The sequence below is a fragment of the Cibotium barometz genome, chromosome 54 (genome assembly GCF_041138505.1).
Source record: "Cibotium barometz isolate CiBa-2024 chromosome 54, ASM4113850v1, whole genome shotgun sequence".
NCBI lineage: Eukaryota > Viridiplantae > Streptophyta > Polypodiopsida > Cyatheales > Cibotiaceae > Cibotium > Cibotium barometz.
In genome coordinates this window covers 40,177,981-40,194,206 of record NC_141099.1, presented here as the reverse complement: position 1 = coordinate 40,194,206, position 16,226 = coordinate 40,177,981, and the positions used below count along the sequence as shown (strand labels likewise).

General features: G+C 45.9%; 1 protein-coding gene across 1 annotated transcript in view; it reads right to left on the bottom strand.

The window, feature by feature from the left end:
• The window catches only part of LOC147608155 (bifunctional riboflavin biosynthesis protein RIBA 1, chloroplastic-like), a 75,240-nt gene extending 64,674 nt beyond the window's left edge, over positions 1-10,566 (bottom strand). Inside the window, exons 1-2 of the mRNA XM_086789596.1 lie at positions 10,549-10,566; positions 10,354-10,511 (exon numbers count right to left, since the gene is read on the bottom strand). Coding sequence (XP_086645722.1) covers positions 10,354-10,446 — 93 coding nt within the window. The 5' untranslated portion in view covers positions 10,447-10,511; positions 10,549-10,566. The remainder of the gene's footprint in view (positions 1-10,353; positions 10,512-10,548) is intronic.
• Between the last annotated feature and the right edge of the window lie 5,660 nt (positions 10,567-16,226).

Below are 16,226 nucleotides of genomic sequence, written 5' to 3'. Positions count from 1 at the left end.
TTTATTGTTGCTTTGTGGATTTCCGCAAAGCTTTTGGCACAGTACCGATGTGAGGATTATGTGGTTAATCCTGCATATTGTGTACTAATTACTACTCAAGTAATTAACTTAGAACAAGAACCTTCAGGAGAACACTTGAGACAAGATTGAATTGACTTGTTGTTATTAAACTGAGTACAATAGGTCTCTTATATAAGAGATGAAGAGACACATTTGAAGAGGCATGTCCTTTGATGAAAGGACATGACCTTAGACGAAAGGGTACAACTTTTAGGCTAAGGGATGTGTCTAGTCGATGTAGAGGCACAACCATTCATTAAGGGGTACAACTATTCGTCGAAGAGATGTGGCTATTCGATGAAGAGGTACATCCTTTGACGAAGAGTCGCAACCAGTCGAGGGTAGGGGTTCCCTTTGGCTGGTAACTCTTTGCATCTGCAACAGTAATCAGCAATGAAGAGAGAATCTGATATATAAACACGTCACAATCGTGACATTCCCTCCCATTTAAAATAAAACCCAGGGATAGTTGTTGAGACTCTGGAAGAAGGGAAATGATTGAATTGCTTCTGCATCCAAAGCTCTAGCTGCTAGATCCCATGTCATGGCATTATTGTTGACCATAACAATCTTGCATATACCAAACTGAATATTAACTGCATCTGCAACTTGTCTCATCTTTACCGAAAGTATGAGAATCATATCTGGAACTCTTTTATTAACATCATTGGTAACTTCGAGCTTTGTCCAAGAAAAGACTGAATCTTTATCTGCTTCAAGTGAAACTATTGGTAAATTATCTGATTGTGTCACCACGCTTTCCGGCTGAGAGGCGACAACCACCTGTTGGATGTCTGAAAGGGATTCCACTGATTTTTCTGGAACACAAAAGTCTTCAAGTGTTGTCGTAGGTTGAGAAGAAATATCTTCCATATGCTTTTCTTTGCTCAGAAAGTTGTTCTCGGGACAAGTTATGTCCAAAGATTTATTTGTAACGACTGAAGTCATGCTGCAAGAGTCTGCATCTCATTTATCCTTTGCACCACTGAAGGTAAGAACTGGAGTCTTCATTTTTGAAGAAGAATCATCATTCACCACGGCGTCCGGTATCTGGTCAGAGACAAAGACTTCGTTTTGCACGAGCGGTGACGAGGCTTTTGTTTTTGCCTGGACCACAGCCAAAGAAGTTGTGTGCATTTGGGAGGCCACACATGAACCAGAACCTCTTGAATCGTCAGCTTTATCAGCGGGTATTAAGGCTTCCAGAGTAGGAGGAGCATGGCATGGCTCGCAAGGGGGAACTTGTCCAGCGTTGCGGCATTCACGACCGAGTACTCGACTAGGGTCGGAAATATGTGCCACTGTGTGAGCCCACTTCGAAGAGATTGATGACTCTTCAAGGGGAGATCTTCTGAAAGCTTCATATTGCTGCTTTGGCTTCTGCTGATAGTGATTCAAAGATGGATCTTTCTCATAACTGTTGTAATATTGAGAATGTTTGCGACGAGCATGCAGAGGCTCGAACGAAGGTATTTCATGTCTGGTGGTCTCCACAGAACTGTGCTGAGGACAAGAAACCTGTTGTGGGTGTTGTACGCCGAGAAGTTGCTTGTCGGGAGCTTGAGGAGGCTTTGGCTCACCATGGATCAAGTGTGACGAAAAAGTAGCCAGAGAAGGCTTCAAGAGTGGTTGAAATGCCTTCATTTCATGCCCGAGAAGGAAAATCGGTGAAGAAAATGAGGATTTGAGGCCACTTTCAACACTTTATGCTTGTTGTAATTTTTGGTCAGCAACAAAATTCTGCACTGCAGGGTTTGGTGGAAGCCCTACATGCCAAGAAAGTCATTGCCAAGACAAGAGGGGCATACATGAAGAGGGCTGCTTCCTGGGGTTGCCGAATCGCCAACGGAAAGGGGGGTGCCGGTTCACATTAGCGCACGCCCATTGGTTTTTCTTTTTTTTTTAAAAGCTTGTGCTGATCGCTGGCCGTGGGGTACTCCTTTGTTTTTTTTTTTTAATAAGCGCTGGTCGGCTGGTTTCCTTGCGCTGGTAGCTGGCGGCGGGTGTCCTGGCGCTGGCGGCCGTTGGGTGCTGGCGCCCGACTGCTCACGTGGCTGGTAAAGCCACGTGGATTTAAAAAAGGCTTAAGTGTATGAGCCTTAACTCATAAGGCGTGTTTTTTTTTTTGGTTGAAAAGTTGACGCTTCGCCGTTTCGCCGATTGTAGGGGTGCGGCGCTACGAAGGCTGAATCGTCGAATGGGTTGCTGCGAACAGTGTTGAACGTGCTGCGAACAGTGTTGAACCAGTAGCACACAAAGTAGGAGGTGACACGTCGCCACGCTCAGCATATAGTAGGCAGCCACGCTCAGCAAACAAGAGCGCCGGTTGGCAGCAACCAAGGCGAAGAGAGGGGGGCTCCATAGTCAGCAGCGAAGGGGGCAGTTCCTGCCATGTTGGGAACGCCACCGGCAGCAGGGAGGGGGGGCATTCCGGAAATACTGCAGGGGGTCCCTCTCTGCTATACACACAACACGTGTATACGGGTGTGAGACCTTGTGTACTTGTTTACATTACTACAAGCAAAGATTCACGCCAAGTCCGCCATCGCTCTGCTTCTTCCATACAACACCGAGAGGAGAGGTGGATGAGGGAGTGCCGCGGAGAGGGTGAGGGCTTCACAACCCACGGGTAGGAAAAAAATTTGCTCTGATACCACTGTGAGGATTATGTGGTTAATCCTGCATATTGTGTACTAATTACTACTCAAGTAATTAACTTAGAACAAGAACCTTCAGGAGAACACTTGAGACAAGATTGAATTGACTTGTTGTTATTAAACTGAGTACAATAGGTCTCTTATATAAGAGATGAAGAGACACATTTGAAGAGGCATGTCCTTTGATGAAAGGACATGACCTTAGACGAAAGGGTACAACTTTTAGGCTAAGGGATGTGTCTAGTCGATGTAGAGGCACAACCATTCATTAAGGGGTACAACTATTCGTCGAAGAGATGTGGCTATTCGATGAAGAGGTACATCCTTTGACGAAGAGTCGCAACCAGTCGAGGGTAGGGGTTCCCTTTGGCTGGTAACTCTTTGCATCTGCAACAGTAATCAGCAATGAAGAGAGAATCTGATATATAAACACGTCACAATCGTGACAACCGAGAGCCAGACTGATGCGTAGACTACAGGAGATGGGAGTGCCCACAGAGCTGATTTGGGGAATCATGGCTTTATACAGGTGGGGCAGGTACGTACTACTCAGGGTATATCTGAGATGGTTCACTCCACTATTGGGGTGAAACAGGGCTGCCCCCTTTCTCCCACCTTATTTGGGATGTATGTGGATGAGGTTTCGGACTATGTAGAGTGGGAGGGTGACAGAGGAGCACAGCTAACAGGGACATGGATTCCGCTGTTATTGTATGCTGATGATATTGTGCTGATCTCACATTCTCCAGAGGGGATGCAGCGTCATTTGGATGCATTGCACACGTTTGCACAGGACATTGGATTGTCTGTTAACCTTGGTAAAACCAAGGTGATGGTGTTTAACACCACAGCACAGTGGGTTAGGAGGTCAGTACCCACCTTTACATATGGTTAGGAGACAGTGGAGTATACAGATGCATATACTTACCTTGGTGTGGTTTTTAGTGGCCCACTATTTTCCTTGAGGAGAGCAGCGGAGACCAGATTGACCAGAGCTTATGCAGCATTGGGGAGACTAGAGAGGATGTGTTCGCAGGTTCAGTTTCAGGAACCTCGAACAAAGCTCTGGCTCTTTGACACTTTGGTCACTTCAGCCATGCTGTATGGAGTGGAGATATGGGGACCCTCAGTGGATCACCACAGCCGAGCTGGTAGCACTGATGGATGGAGACGTATGGAGAGGCCTTTGGTTTCTATGATTTCCCGGATGATTAGGGCCAAGGCCTCCACATGATATTATCCGTGCAGAGATGGCTACCCCCCCCATTGGTAGTAGAGGCACTCACTCGATCAGTCTCCTTTATACATAGCACTTGGGCTCTCCCTAGAGACAGATATGCTCGCTTAGCCCTGGAGTCTTCACGACAGTTGGCATCACAGGGAGACGGATCATGTTGGTATGCACAGATGACAGCTTGGTTCCAACTGCATGGCTTTAGTATGGACAGGCTACCTCCATTTCAGTACTCCCTGGATGCACCCTCCCTCTCTCTCACACGGGTAGAGATTACCAGACTTATCAGGTAGGACTTGACTCAGCTGGACACTAGGAGGACATGGATACAGCCGACACACGAGCTAGGTACGAAGATGGCTTTCTATAGAGATTATCTTCTCCAGCTCACGGAGGATGGGTTTGTGATTAGACCCAGCTACATGGATACTCATCTTTCTCATGGGGTACGGTGTGCTATTGGTCAGATGCGCACATCCTCACACCAGCTAGAGATTGAGACTGGCAAATTCAAAGGAGTACCAGCTGAGGCCAAGATTTGTCAGCTGTGCCAGATGGAGCCAGAGACAGAGTTACATTACATATATCACTGTCCAGTATATTATGCGATACGAGGCCGTTTTCACTGCCTGTTTAGAGAGGGTTTTGGACCACTTTCTAGAGTAATGAGATACCAAGATCAGAGATGCCTCGGATTATACTTGTTGGAGCTGCGTAGACATAGAGAGGGTCTCTTGAGAGGGAGGGGATCAGAGAGGGAGAGACACCTACAGAGGCAGATTACAGACTTCTTTCGACCAGAGATTGAGCAATCAGGCCAACAGGCATTGCAGCTAGCCCCATAGTATAGCCGCACCAGAGGTACACTAATTGATCGGGCTATAGAACTGGGGCGGTCCAGGCGCCCCAAGATGAGAGGCCCATCTCGGCACCGGCGGAGACTACAACAGAGGATCAAGACCATACTAGCACGGCATGGGAGACGTCCAGTCAAAGTACTCACCATGGAGGACATTGAGGATATCCGCCATCGACCAATGAGAGACATCTTTGGATAGTGATGTGTATGATGCTTACCTTTGTTGTTGGAGTTTTCCTCCCAGATGTTATCCATTAGGAGCTCCTAGTATCGTACTTTTCCTCATAGTTGTTTCAGTTTCAGTTAGTTGTTTAGTTGTTTTTAGCTTTTCTTACACAGACATTGTATCAGATCCACCAATTGTTGTAACCTTTTTGGTCTCATAGGTCAAGAAGACTTCTCCCAGTGTCGAATAGTGTAAGATCTCCTTAGATAAGACAGAGTATGGAGACTCACTAGCCTCTCCTCCACCCGGCTCCTCGGTGGTGGCAAACCATGACCCCTTCGGAGGAAAGTAGACAGTGCGAGATCTATGACTTTGAGGATCCCTTGAGACTAGAGCCGCTAGCTACAGAGGATACAAGGACCACTCGGATCTCCGCTGATGGAGGAGCTGACAGCACTGGATATGGGCAACATTTGCTGGAGCTTGGGGCCCGACACCATCTCGTTATTTATAACGGGATGACTCAGTGGCCAGATTCAGGTGGGTTGACTTGCTTTCCAGTGGGAGGTGGCAGTAGTACAGTGGATTATGTGATGGGATCCCGGGAGGCAACAGATATGGTGTCTCACTTCACCGTACCACCATGCCCCATTGGGGCGGATCATACATACCTATCCCTCACTTTCAAGAGCTTACTGGAGACCCACCCACCCATCATACAGCCACCACGCACTATTTTTCACTTCACTCAAGACCTAGCCGAGGTGTACGACTATCATGTTCATGATCAGCTATTTGCCTTAGATCCATCGGCACCCATGGCCATGCTCACCTCCCAGCTCTCACATGTACTGCACTCCGCAGCCGCGAGGAGTTTCCCATACCACATACAGACAGGACGGCCACCTACATCTGGGAGCATGCCCCAGAACCGATGGTATGATGATGAGTGCAGAAATCTTTACCGCAGTCTCCGAGTGCAGAGGGCTCGCGGGGAGATCACCCAGAGGCAGGCAGGTAGGAGGATGCATACTCTCACCCGCCGTAAGCGGCGAGCTTATGAGGAGGTTCAGTACTGGGACACATATCACATGCTCATGAGCAGAGATGCTGCTGCTGCTTGGAGGAGACTCAAAGAGCCCCGTCCTCCCACACCTATTGCCGATCCTCAGACCTGGCAGACATATGCAGAGAGACTTTATGATGTGCCTACACAGCCCCCTATACCACAGCCCACAGAGCCATGCTCCACAGTCTCCACCTTCTTCACCCCACCTATGGTTAGGAGGGCCATATGCCGACTCCAACATGGACGGGCCTCCAACATGGACGGGCGACGGATCATACAGGATTACAGGGAGAGCATCTCATCTATGCTATTGATACATTGGCACCATTTCTTGCTCATCTCTTCAACAGAGCTCTGTCAGAGGGGTTTCCGGCTGAGTGGACGATATTGTGCCGATCCATAAAGCGGGAGATGTACTAGACCCCGGGAACTACAGGACCATTATGATTGGCCATATATTGGCCAAACTATACAGGGTAGTTTTGGAGGCAGAGCTGAGCACTTATGCAGAGGTTGGGGGATTGAGAGCAGCAGGCCAGGCAGGCTTCCGTCGAGCCTTCCGACCACATTTTTACATTGAGGTGCCTGATTGATCAAGCCAAGGCACGGAGGCAACGGCTCTATTGTTGCTTTGTGGATTTCCGCAAGGCAATTGATACTGTGCCCAGAGAGCGCCTCTTTCAGCGACTACAGACACTAGGCATACCTTCAGACATGATGTGGGGCATATACAGGCTATATGAGCAGGTCTTTGGGAGAGTCCGATGCCCAGGAGGCTTGTCCGACACAGTTGCTAGCACCATTGGTGTGAAGCAGGGGTGCCCGCTCTCCCCCACGCTCTTTGGGCTCTATATTGATGAGGTGGTCGATTACATCACACAGGGAGGAGGCTCTGGGGTTGAGCTATCAGGTATTACTGTCCATGTTATGCTTTATGCTAATGACATCGTCTTGGTATCCGACACGCAGGTTGGGCTTCAAAGACACCTTGTGGCTCTTGATGACTTCTGCGCACAGCAGGGGCTCACAGTGAACCTTGGGAAAACCAAGGTTATGATCTTCCACACTTCACCCGCAGTCAGGAGCCACACTACTCTCACATTAGCAGGAGGGTGGGTCGAGGTGGTGAGCTCTTATGTTTACCTTGGCATCACATTTACTAGCTTAGCTGGATGCTTCTCCATGGCTCAGGCAGTCCGAGACAGAGTGACCTGGGGGACCGGGGTATGCAGCTCTTGCTGGCCTTGAGCGTCAGTGTCATCAGGCACATTTTCAGGAACCCCGCACGAAGGGGTGGCTCTTTGATACATTAGTGACGCCAGCCTTGATGTATGCAGCAGCGGTTTGGGCACCAGGGCTTGCAACCTCCACATGGGTACAGCTGGAGAGACCACAGATCTTGATGCTCTCGAGGATGATACGTAGCAAACCATCCGTCCCGCACGACATTGTTCGAGCTGAGTTTGCTGCACCACCTATGGTAGTGGAGGCATTGTTCCAAACGATCTCCTTTATATACAGGATGAGGGAGATGCCCACGGAGAGATTATCCCGCCGAGCTTTTGAGGCAGCCAGACACCTGGCCGAGGCTGGACACACTGGATCTTGGTATGCACAGATGCTACAGTGGTTCTCACATCATGGGATAGACATTGAGCGGTTGCCACCTTTTCAGTAGCAGCCCTTGGCTCGCTAGAGAGGCAATGCTCACAGATACAGTTTCAGGAACTGAGGACGAAGCTTTCGCTACTTGATACTCTAGTTACACCTGCACTACTGTATGGTGCCCCCATCTAGGGTCCTAGCTTATACCACAAGAGGAGAAAGAGGAGAGAGCCAGCTGAGACAGATACAGAGGAGGTATATGATGGGTGGAAGCCGATGGAGAGGCCCCTAGTGGCGATGATCTCACACATGATTAGGAGTAAACCATCAATGCCACATGAGATTGTGCCGGCAGAGATGGGGGCTGCACTGATAGTGACAGAGGCTCTATTCCAAACAGTGACATACTAGCATAGGCTATGGGAGCTTCCACTTGATAGATACCCCCGACTAGCCCTGGAGTCCTCGAGACAGTGGACACTTGAGGGAGATACAGAGTGCTGGTATGCACAGGTAGGCACTTGGTTTGGCATGCACAGTATGCAGATGGAGGCACTCCCCCCCTTCCAGTACAACATAGAGGCCCCGTCATTTGCTCTCAACCGCACAGAGCAGAACAGGGTTATCAGGAAGGACATTGTCAGACTGGATACTCAGAGGACATGGAGTTCACCTAGTCGTCCACTGCCTTCTACAGAGATCACCTCCTATGCCTAACAGAGGATGGGTTCATCATCCGTCCATGCTACATGGTCATACACCTATCCTTTGGGGTGAGATGTGCGATCGGCCATATCCGCACCTTGTCCCACCAGCTGAGAGTGGAGACTGCCAGATACGGGCCCAGGGCGGCCGCACCAGAGGACAGGATATGCCAACTCTGTCACACAGAGCCCAAGACAAAGGACCATTACATCTGTCGATGCCCTGTATACTATGAGATTCGGGGGAGGTTCCACTGCCTCTTTCGAGCTGGGTTCGGACCACTTTCCAGGATCATGGACTTCCCAGATCAAAGATGCCTGGGACTTTTTCTTCTAGAGCTCCGTAGACACAGGGAGTCCTAAGTGAGATCCAGATCAGCTGAACTTGCTCGAGGACCACCACAGAGAGCTCTCACCGACTTCTTCCATACCAGCACTCCAAGGGCCGATCCACCCATCATACCCACACCACAAGCTAATGTAGGAGCTTGGCCGAGAGGTGTGACACTCGACAAAGCCACTGAGTTATGCAGAGCTCGACGCCCCAGACCCCATGGCCCCTGCCCATGGCCACGCCACCACAGGAAGATCCGGGCCATCTCCCATCATCACAGGACCTTCTTGCGCCAGCTCAGTTTTACCACCTTGAGCACCATGTCACAGCGGCCCGACACCCAGAGAGGAGAGGATCTACCGACTATGCCACACAGAGGTTGAGACGGAGGAGCATTACATATGCCACTGCCCAGTATACTATGAGATCCGCGGGAGGTTTCACTATCTATTTCGTGAGGGATTTGGTCCACTCTCTAGGATCATTGACTTCCAGGACCAGCGTTGCCTGGGCCTCTTCCTGCTTGAGCTCCGCAGACACAGGGACACCTCGTTGAGACACAGGCCCCAGCCACCCCACCCCTTCCCTCAGCAGCCAACCATCACCAGTTTCTTCCGGACCCAGGAGGTGGAGGACACCGACATAGTGGATCTTGTGGACCCTCCACGGGCTGCTCTGGACCTACCTCGCCCGAGAGGAGTTACCTCGGACCGAGCCTTTGCACTCCAACATGCCCGACGCCCTCGACCCCCCCGTCGGCCACGATCACCTCATCAGCTCCAGATCCAGGACATGCTCCACCGCCATCGAGCTAACCTTCCACGTGACATAGCTGAGGGAGACCTCTCGGCCATGACATTTTGGAGAGTGGTATACCATCTACTCGGAGCTGATGTTGCTCCCATGTTTTTATGTTCTTAGTATTCCATGACGAGTTTCCATGGACAGTTTTGTATCACCCCAGTGAGATAGCTATATTTATGTTTTCATTCTGTTTTATTTTCCATTCCATGATGAGATATGCCATGGACATTATTGTACCACTTTGGTCTCATAGGCCCATTGGGTCTTTAGTAGACGCTTAATATCTCTCTCTCTCTCTCTCTCTCTCTCTCTCTCTCTCTCTCTCTCTCTGTGTGGAAAGGAGAAGAAGTAGAAAATCCTACACGAGGGTAACATGAAGACTAGAAGGACGTCTCCTATGGAAAATATCAAGGATCTAGAGCAAAAATCACAATTCAAAATGTGGAGAGTCACTAGAGACCCTACAAAGGAAACACCCCTCATCATCAAGTTCAAGGATGCACAACCCGCATCGGAGATAAAAGCACTTAAGATCACCATGGGCTAGAAGTAGATGGGCAATAATGATCCCTCCCACAGGCAGGTGTACCAGCATTAGTGTGTTCATGTTGTGATATGCCTTGTACAAAAATTATGTATGCCAATCTGATCTGTGTCTTGTGGTGCTGCTAAAAACGTTTTCTATTTGTTATTATTGTTAATGCCCTTGTTACTCTCAGATATAAAGACCCTCTCTCAGATATAAAGATTTTCATTAACTTGCCCGACGATGGCCTTTTGTGATCATAAAAATTGTGTTTTTTAACCAAGAGACTTCCGATAGGAAATTTGATGCGAGAAAGAGAGGAAGAGAGCACACACCTTGACGATTCGCCTGAGGTAATGCGTCAACAACGAGTTTTGGTGAAAGCCTACAGCAGGCGGGCGATGCCTGTTTGAGCTGGTGGGCAACATGATTGCGTTGCTAGGTGCACACAGTGAGACGTCCTCTTGTTTTTGGCGTGATATTTGTATATTGCCTTATGTTTTTCTTTTGACGTGATATCTGTATATTACAAGACCGCCTTATGTTTTTCTTTTTCTTTTTTGCCCTTTTTTTTCAAAAATAGATCTCACTTTTCTTTGAAAAAAAACAAGATCTCACTTTTCTTTGAAAAAAAAGATCTCACTTTTCTTTGAAAAAAAACAAGATCTCACTTTTCTTTGAAAAAAAAGATCTCACTATTCTTTCTCAACAGCAAAGTGGCATTGTGAGGTCCAATCCAGGCTGACTTGTAGGGGTGGCGTGAAGCACATCAGGGTTGATGTGACCTACACAAAACATGACTGTCATGGTTGTTGTGACGACCTACACAGAATACCTTCACCGTAAAATTAGGACTATCATGGATGTCGTCTATGAGCAGCAGTAGATGTGCTAAGCAAGGAGCAGCAAATCAATCAAACATGCCCTTAAGTAGATACATAACCTTTGTTTGCCATGTATGAAATCCTTCACCAGTAAATTTATCCACTAAGATTTGGGTTGCCATTGCTCATGAGGAGGGTCTTATTGAGATTTATAGTCATATCACATAAAGTCAAAGAGAAAGTGGTTGAGCCCCTTGGTATGCCTGATATTTCTGCAGGGCATTCTCTTGTTGATGGAGATTCTAGTGGCTCAGAGATGAGACTTGACACAAGGAGCTTAGGATTCAAGCAATGAGAACACATGGTGTGAAGAAGGCTATGAAATCCATGAATGCAAAGCTACGAAGATCTGGAAGAGTCAAAAACCCTGTGCAGAGGTTGACTTATGATGGTTATGTGGCACATCACTATGTATATGGCAAAAGTTGTGCACGTTGTAGAACCCACATGTTTTGATGAGGCTATGGAAAATGTGTGTTGGGAGAAAGCTATGAATGAGGAGATGGATGCATTGTATGGAAATGAGACTTGGGATTTGGTGCCGTTGCCTGAAGGCAAGAAAGCTATTGGCTGTAAGTGGGTATATAAGGTGAAACATAATAGTGATTGTAGCATAAGCAGGTACAAGGACAGATTGGTAGCCAAAGGATATGCGCAGACACGTGGGACTGATTATGAGGAGACATTTACCCCGGTTGCAAAGATGGCAACTGTGAGAGTTGTGATTGTGGTGGCTGCATTTAAAGGTTGGTTTTTACATCAGATGGAGCTATATGGGTACACAAATGCAGATTGGGCAGGTAGCATCTCAGACAGGAGATCTACCAATGGATTTATGTTTTCATTGGGGAGCACTGCTGTGACATGGAGCAACAAGAAGCAGCCCACAAATGCCTTGTCGAGTACAGAGGAGTTGCGGTGGCAGCGTGTGAGGTAGCTTGGTTACGCAAGCTACATGCTGATTTGGGGTTGCATGTGGAGAGAAAGTTTGTCATATATTGTGACAATCTTAACAGTATACAGTTGGTCAGGAACCCAATTTTTCATGCATAGACGAAACACATTGAGGTACATTACCACTTCATTAGGGAGAGAGTCTTGGTAGGTGACATCGACTTGGCCTACGTGTTAGCACACAGAATTAGGTCGCTAATATCTTCACGAAGGCATTCGGAGCTGAGAAGCTCTGCAGATTTCGAGATATGCTTGGAGTTTATGAGATGGAGTTAAGCTTGAGGGGGAGTGTTGAGATGTCGAGCTCAACATGAGCTGACACTCACACGAGACGCTTGCATGACCGTTCAACATTTACATCACTATCGGATTTGGTAGCTGGCACTGACATATCTGCGCTAGAGATTCTACAACTGGACTACACCGATTAGTCCACATCTACCCACTCCTCTTAGATGTTCACATTATGAACTGCTGGTATATACTCTATTATGTGTGTTAGTCACTTTATCTTCTTTGTAGACCTCTTTTTGTTGTGTAAAGAAGAATAAGAATTTTTAGCCTCACCTTGTGGGTTCTCTTCTAGGGTTTGTGTGAGTGTGTGTGTGCTTGTAAGAGCTCAAGCTCTCTCCTCCTCTACATCTTTTCACAAATGAATTCTTAACAAGTTGATGCAAATCAATACATGCCGGCCAAAAATCATCTCAAATTTCAGCCCAAAGATCAGCCTATTAATGAGGCAATTTGTGGATGATGTAGTGGATAAGGAAAGGGTAGCCATATAGGCATTCAAGAGTATGCCAAGATGGCTGGTGCAGACATTATGGGACAACAAATTAGCTACTCCTTTACCTATCAAGACACTATAGGTTCTTATCATGCATCTTATTCTTTTGTGGATCATGCTCTCATTGACAATATATGCAATAAAGAGGAACCGGTTTCCTTTGAGAAAGCATGGGAAAATGATGATGCAGGCCATGTAGGATTAATCCTAAAAAACACACCCCTTATTAAATTTGCCTTATGGTAAAAAGGCCACTCGTACAAAGTGGGTTTATATAAGCTTAAGCATAAAGCTGATGGTAGTGTTGAATGCTACAAGGCAAGGCTTGTTTTGCAAAGGGTTATGCTTAGGGGAGAAGGGCATAGATTATGATAAGACCACAGCGCGCCCATGTCTTGTATGACTATGATCAGGTGTATTATTGCCTTAGCAACGTATCATAGATTATGATAAGACCTTAGCACTCCCATGCCTCGTATGATTATGACTATGATCAGGTGTATTATTGCTTTAGCAATGCATCATGGTTAGAATGTACATCAGTTGGATATCAAAAATACCTTCTTCAATGGTGATTTGCATGAGGAGGTTTATGTATCTCAGCCACATGGTTTTGTTGAGAAGGGATACGAGTCTAAAGTATGCAAGTTAAGAAGATAAATGCTACAAATGGTTTTTGCAGCACTCCTACTAAGAGTACCCTCTATGTAAAGAGGAGTAAATATTATTTTTTGGTCATTATTTTATATGTTAATGACATGCTACTCATAGGCCCTAATAAGAATAATAAGAAAAAGACTTTAACCTTCAAGGCTGAATTACACGTGTCATTTGATATGACAGATTTGGGCTCATTGCAGGTTTAATCAAAAAGTCACAACTAGCATATATTTGAAAATGAGCTTGCATATAACTATTTGTAGCTCTCATAGAGCTGTCATCCATATGCTCCATGCACCCTTGTGCCATCCATGTGTTCATAAATGCCCACATGTCTTGTGCACCCTTACACCTTCCATGTGCCTTCTTTTTTACCATTAATTTCCTTTTACATTCATCCATTCACATCTCCTAATAACCTTAGACTTCATCCATTTCAATTTCATAGCATCCTAGATTCCATCTACCTTGCTTCCACATACATGTGCCTCATACATGACATGACATGCACTACATTTCAACACCCCCCCTTGGTGCCCAAATGGGTCTCATCCCCAAAGAAGGTAAGGTAACATACATAGACATGACATTTGCCCCCCCTTAACGGAGACAAATACATACATCACTTATGCTAGAGGTGATTACATCAACATGACATGACATTATGAAGAGAGACATCATCACATCCACATACATATGGGCACATCTTCATTGAGGATTGCCCAATCCCAAGGTTGACATCAACATAAGACATGACATAAATCATCATCACACCTAGAAAAGGTGCTCTTATGGAGCATCCTCATGAGTTGCTTCCACCAATTTGCATTGTTGCTTCTCCTTTGATCAATAATTCTTCTCAAGGTGGCCTACCTTGCCACATGCATCACATACAAAGCTTGGGCTTATTTCGATGATGACATTGGCCACTACATGCCCCATACTTCCACAATGGCTACATTTGATATTGTATTTGTTAAAGAATGTAGTCTCCCTGCTATTTGTTGAGTTTTGTTGTGGACCTTTTAGTTTTTTATATTCTTCAAACAAAGAAGATTCAACACTTTCAAGAGTAAGATTTGGAAGATTAGTAAGAGTTGTTACCATTGAAGAGAACTCTTGAGGCATGCTCTTGATTAAGGCTGCAATTGCATCTTTCTAATCCACAGGTGCCTTGATACCTACAAGCCGCATCATAATGCTCTTCATCTTTCCTACATGCTCCACAAATGAGCCTTTGAACTCCATATCGAGTTCATAGAATTGTATTTTCATATTTATTTCTGAATTTTTTGCCCTAGCTCCAAATACCTTCTCGTTTATCCCAGCTTCTTTGGCATGCTCCTGCTGATATGATGAATGATGTTATCCCCAAGACTTAACCTAATGATGGCCATGCCTTTTCTATTCTTTTTTATCCATGATTTGACTTCTTCATCACTCACTTCATTAAGCTCATCTCCATTTACTAGTGTTTACTCCCTTACAATAATTTGGACACGATTTGGCTCAGATTTGACTGTTAATGATTAAGCCCAAAAAGAAATCCAGTGTGAAAGATTTGAATGGTAATGATTAAGCCCAAAAGGAAATCCAATGTGAAAAGCCTCTTATTTGATTCACTTTACATTAGAACTTTATTACTTATCTCTAAAGGAAAAAAAAAAACCAAATAACCTTCTCTCTTCCCTAAATTTGCTGGTGCCCTTTCGTTTTCTACAGGCTGCTGAGATTCCTTAACACTTGATCTAGTAGTCTGCCTCCCTCCTCACAACCCTATTTTTCTGTCTCCAATTGAGATACCCTCTTAGGAGAAGAAGGTGTATACTGTAGTGTGCCGTATATAAAGTATACAACATTTTCGGGGTCCACGGTGCGATTCGGACACGTTTCGGGCACGTTTTGGGCACCACAAGGTTTCTGCAGACATTCTAGAGAGGCATCATTTTAGATTGGTTCTGCTCAATTTTGGGTGTTTGGGCTATGTAGTGGCAAAGATTTGATGTGCAGCACCATCTACAGTGTCTTCAACAACATCGACCATCATACTTTCACCAGTAACACTTTATTCTCTACTCTGTGTTAATTTTCATACACTTTACAAGTGATTTAATCAGTTTGGCAGTCATCCAAGGTTGCATTTAGTGAATACTGAGTACTTGCAGTAGTGTTGAAAGATTTTGCATTTGGTAGAAAGTCATGGCTAGTAGTAGTGATGTATTCAACATGTTGTCTGCTGAGGATAAACTTAATGGGACTAACTACCTATTGTGGTCCTATATAATGAGGCACATATTGATTGCTAAAGGCCTTTGGAATGTAGTCAGTGGTAGTGAAACTCGTCCTGTTTCACAACTACTAGTGCAACCAGGTGCTGTAGGTACATCTGAAGTAGAATTTGATACAAATGTGGCTCCTCCACATGCACCACTAGTTCCTCCCACTGCTACTCAAACGATATGGGATGGAAGAGATGCACATGCATTACTTGCACTTTCTGTGAAGCGAAGCATTATTCCTCATATTCGGTCATGTAAGACTTTAAAACAGGCATGGGATCCACTTGTTGCGTTATATCAGGTGCGCAATGAAGCACATGTTGCATATCTGCACAAATAGTTGGAGTCTGAGCACATGACTGAGGGAGACCCAATGGACAACTTCTTGACCAAGATCAAAGATTTTAAGGAGCAGCTTGCTAGTGTGGATGAGATATAACCTGATAGTACATTGGTGCCCATAATTCTCAATGCATTGTCGGATTCTTATCAGAGTTTTGCCTCTACCCTTAGATGCATGATGAAGGGAAATCCAAATGCCCTTACATTTAATGAGCTGGTTTTAGTACTATTGCAAGAAGAGCAGTCTAGGCAAAATAGATCTAATATGCGAGTTGCTAATCAGAAAGGCAAAGGTAAAGCTT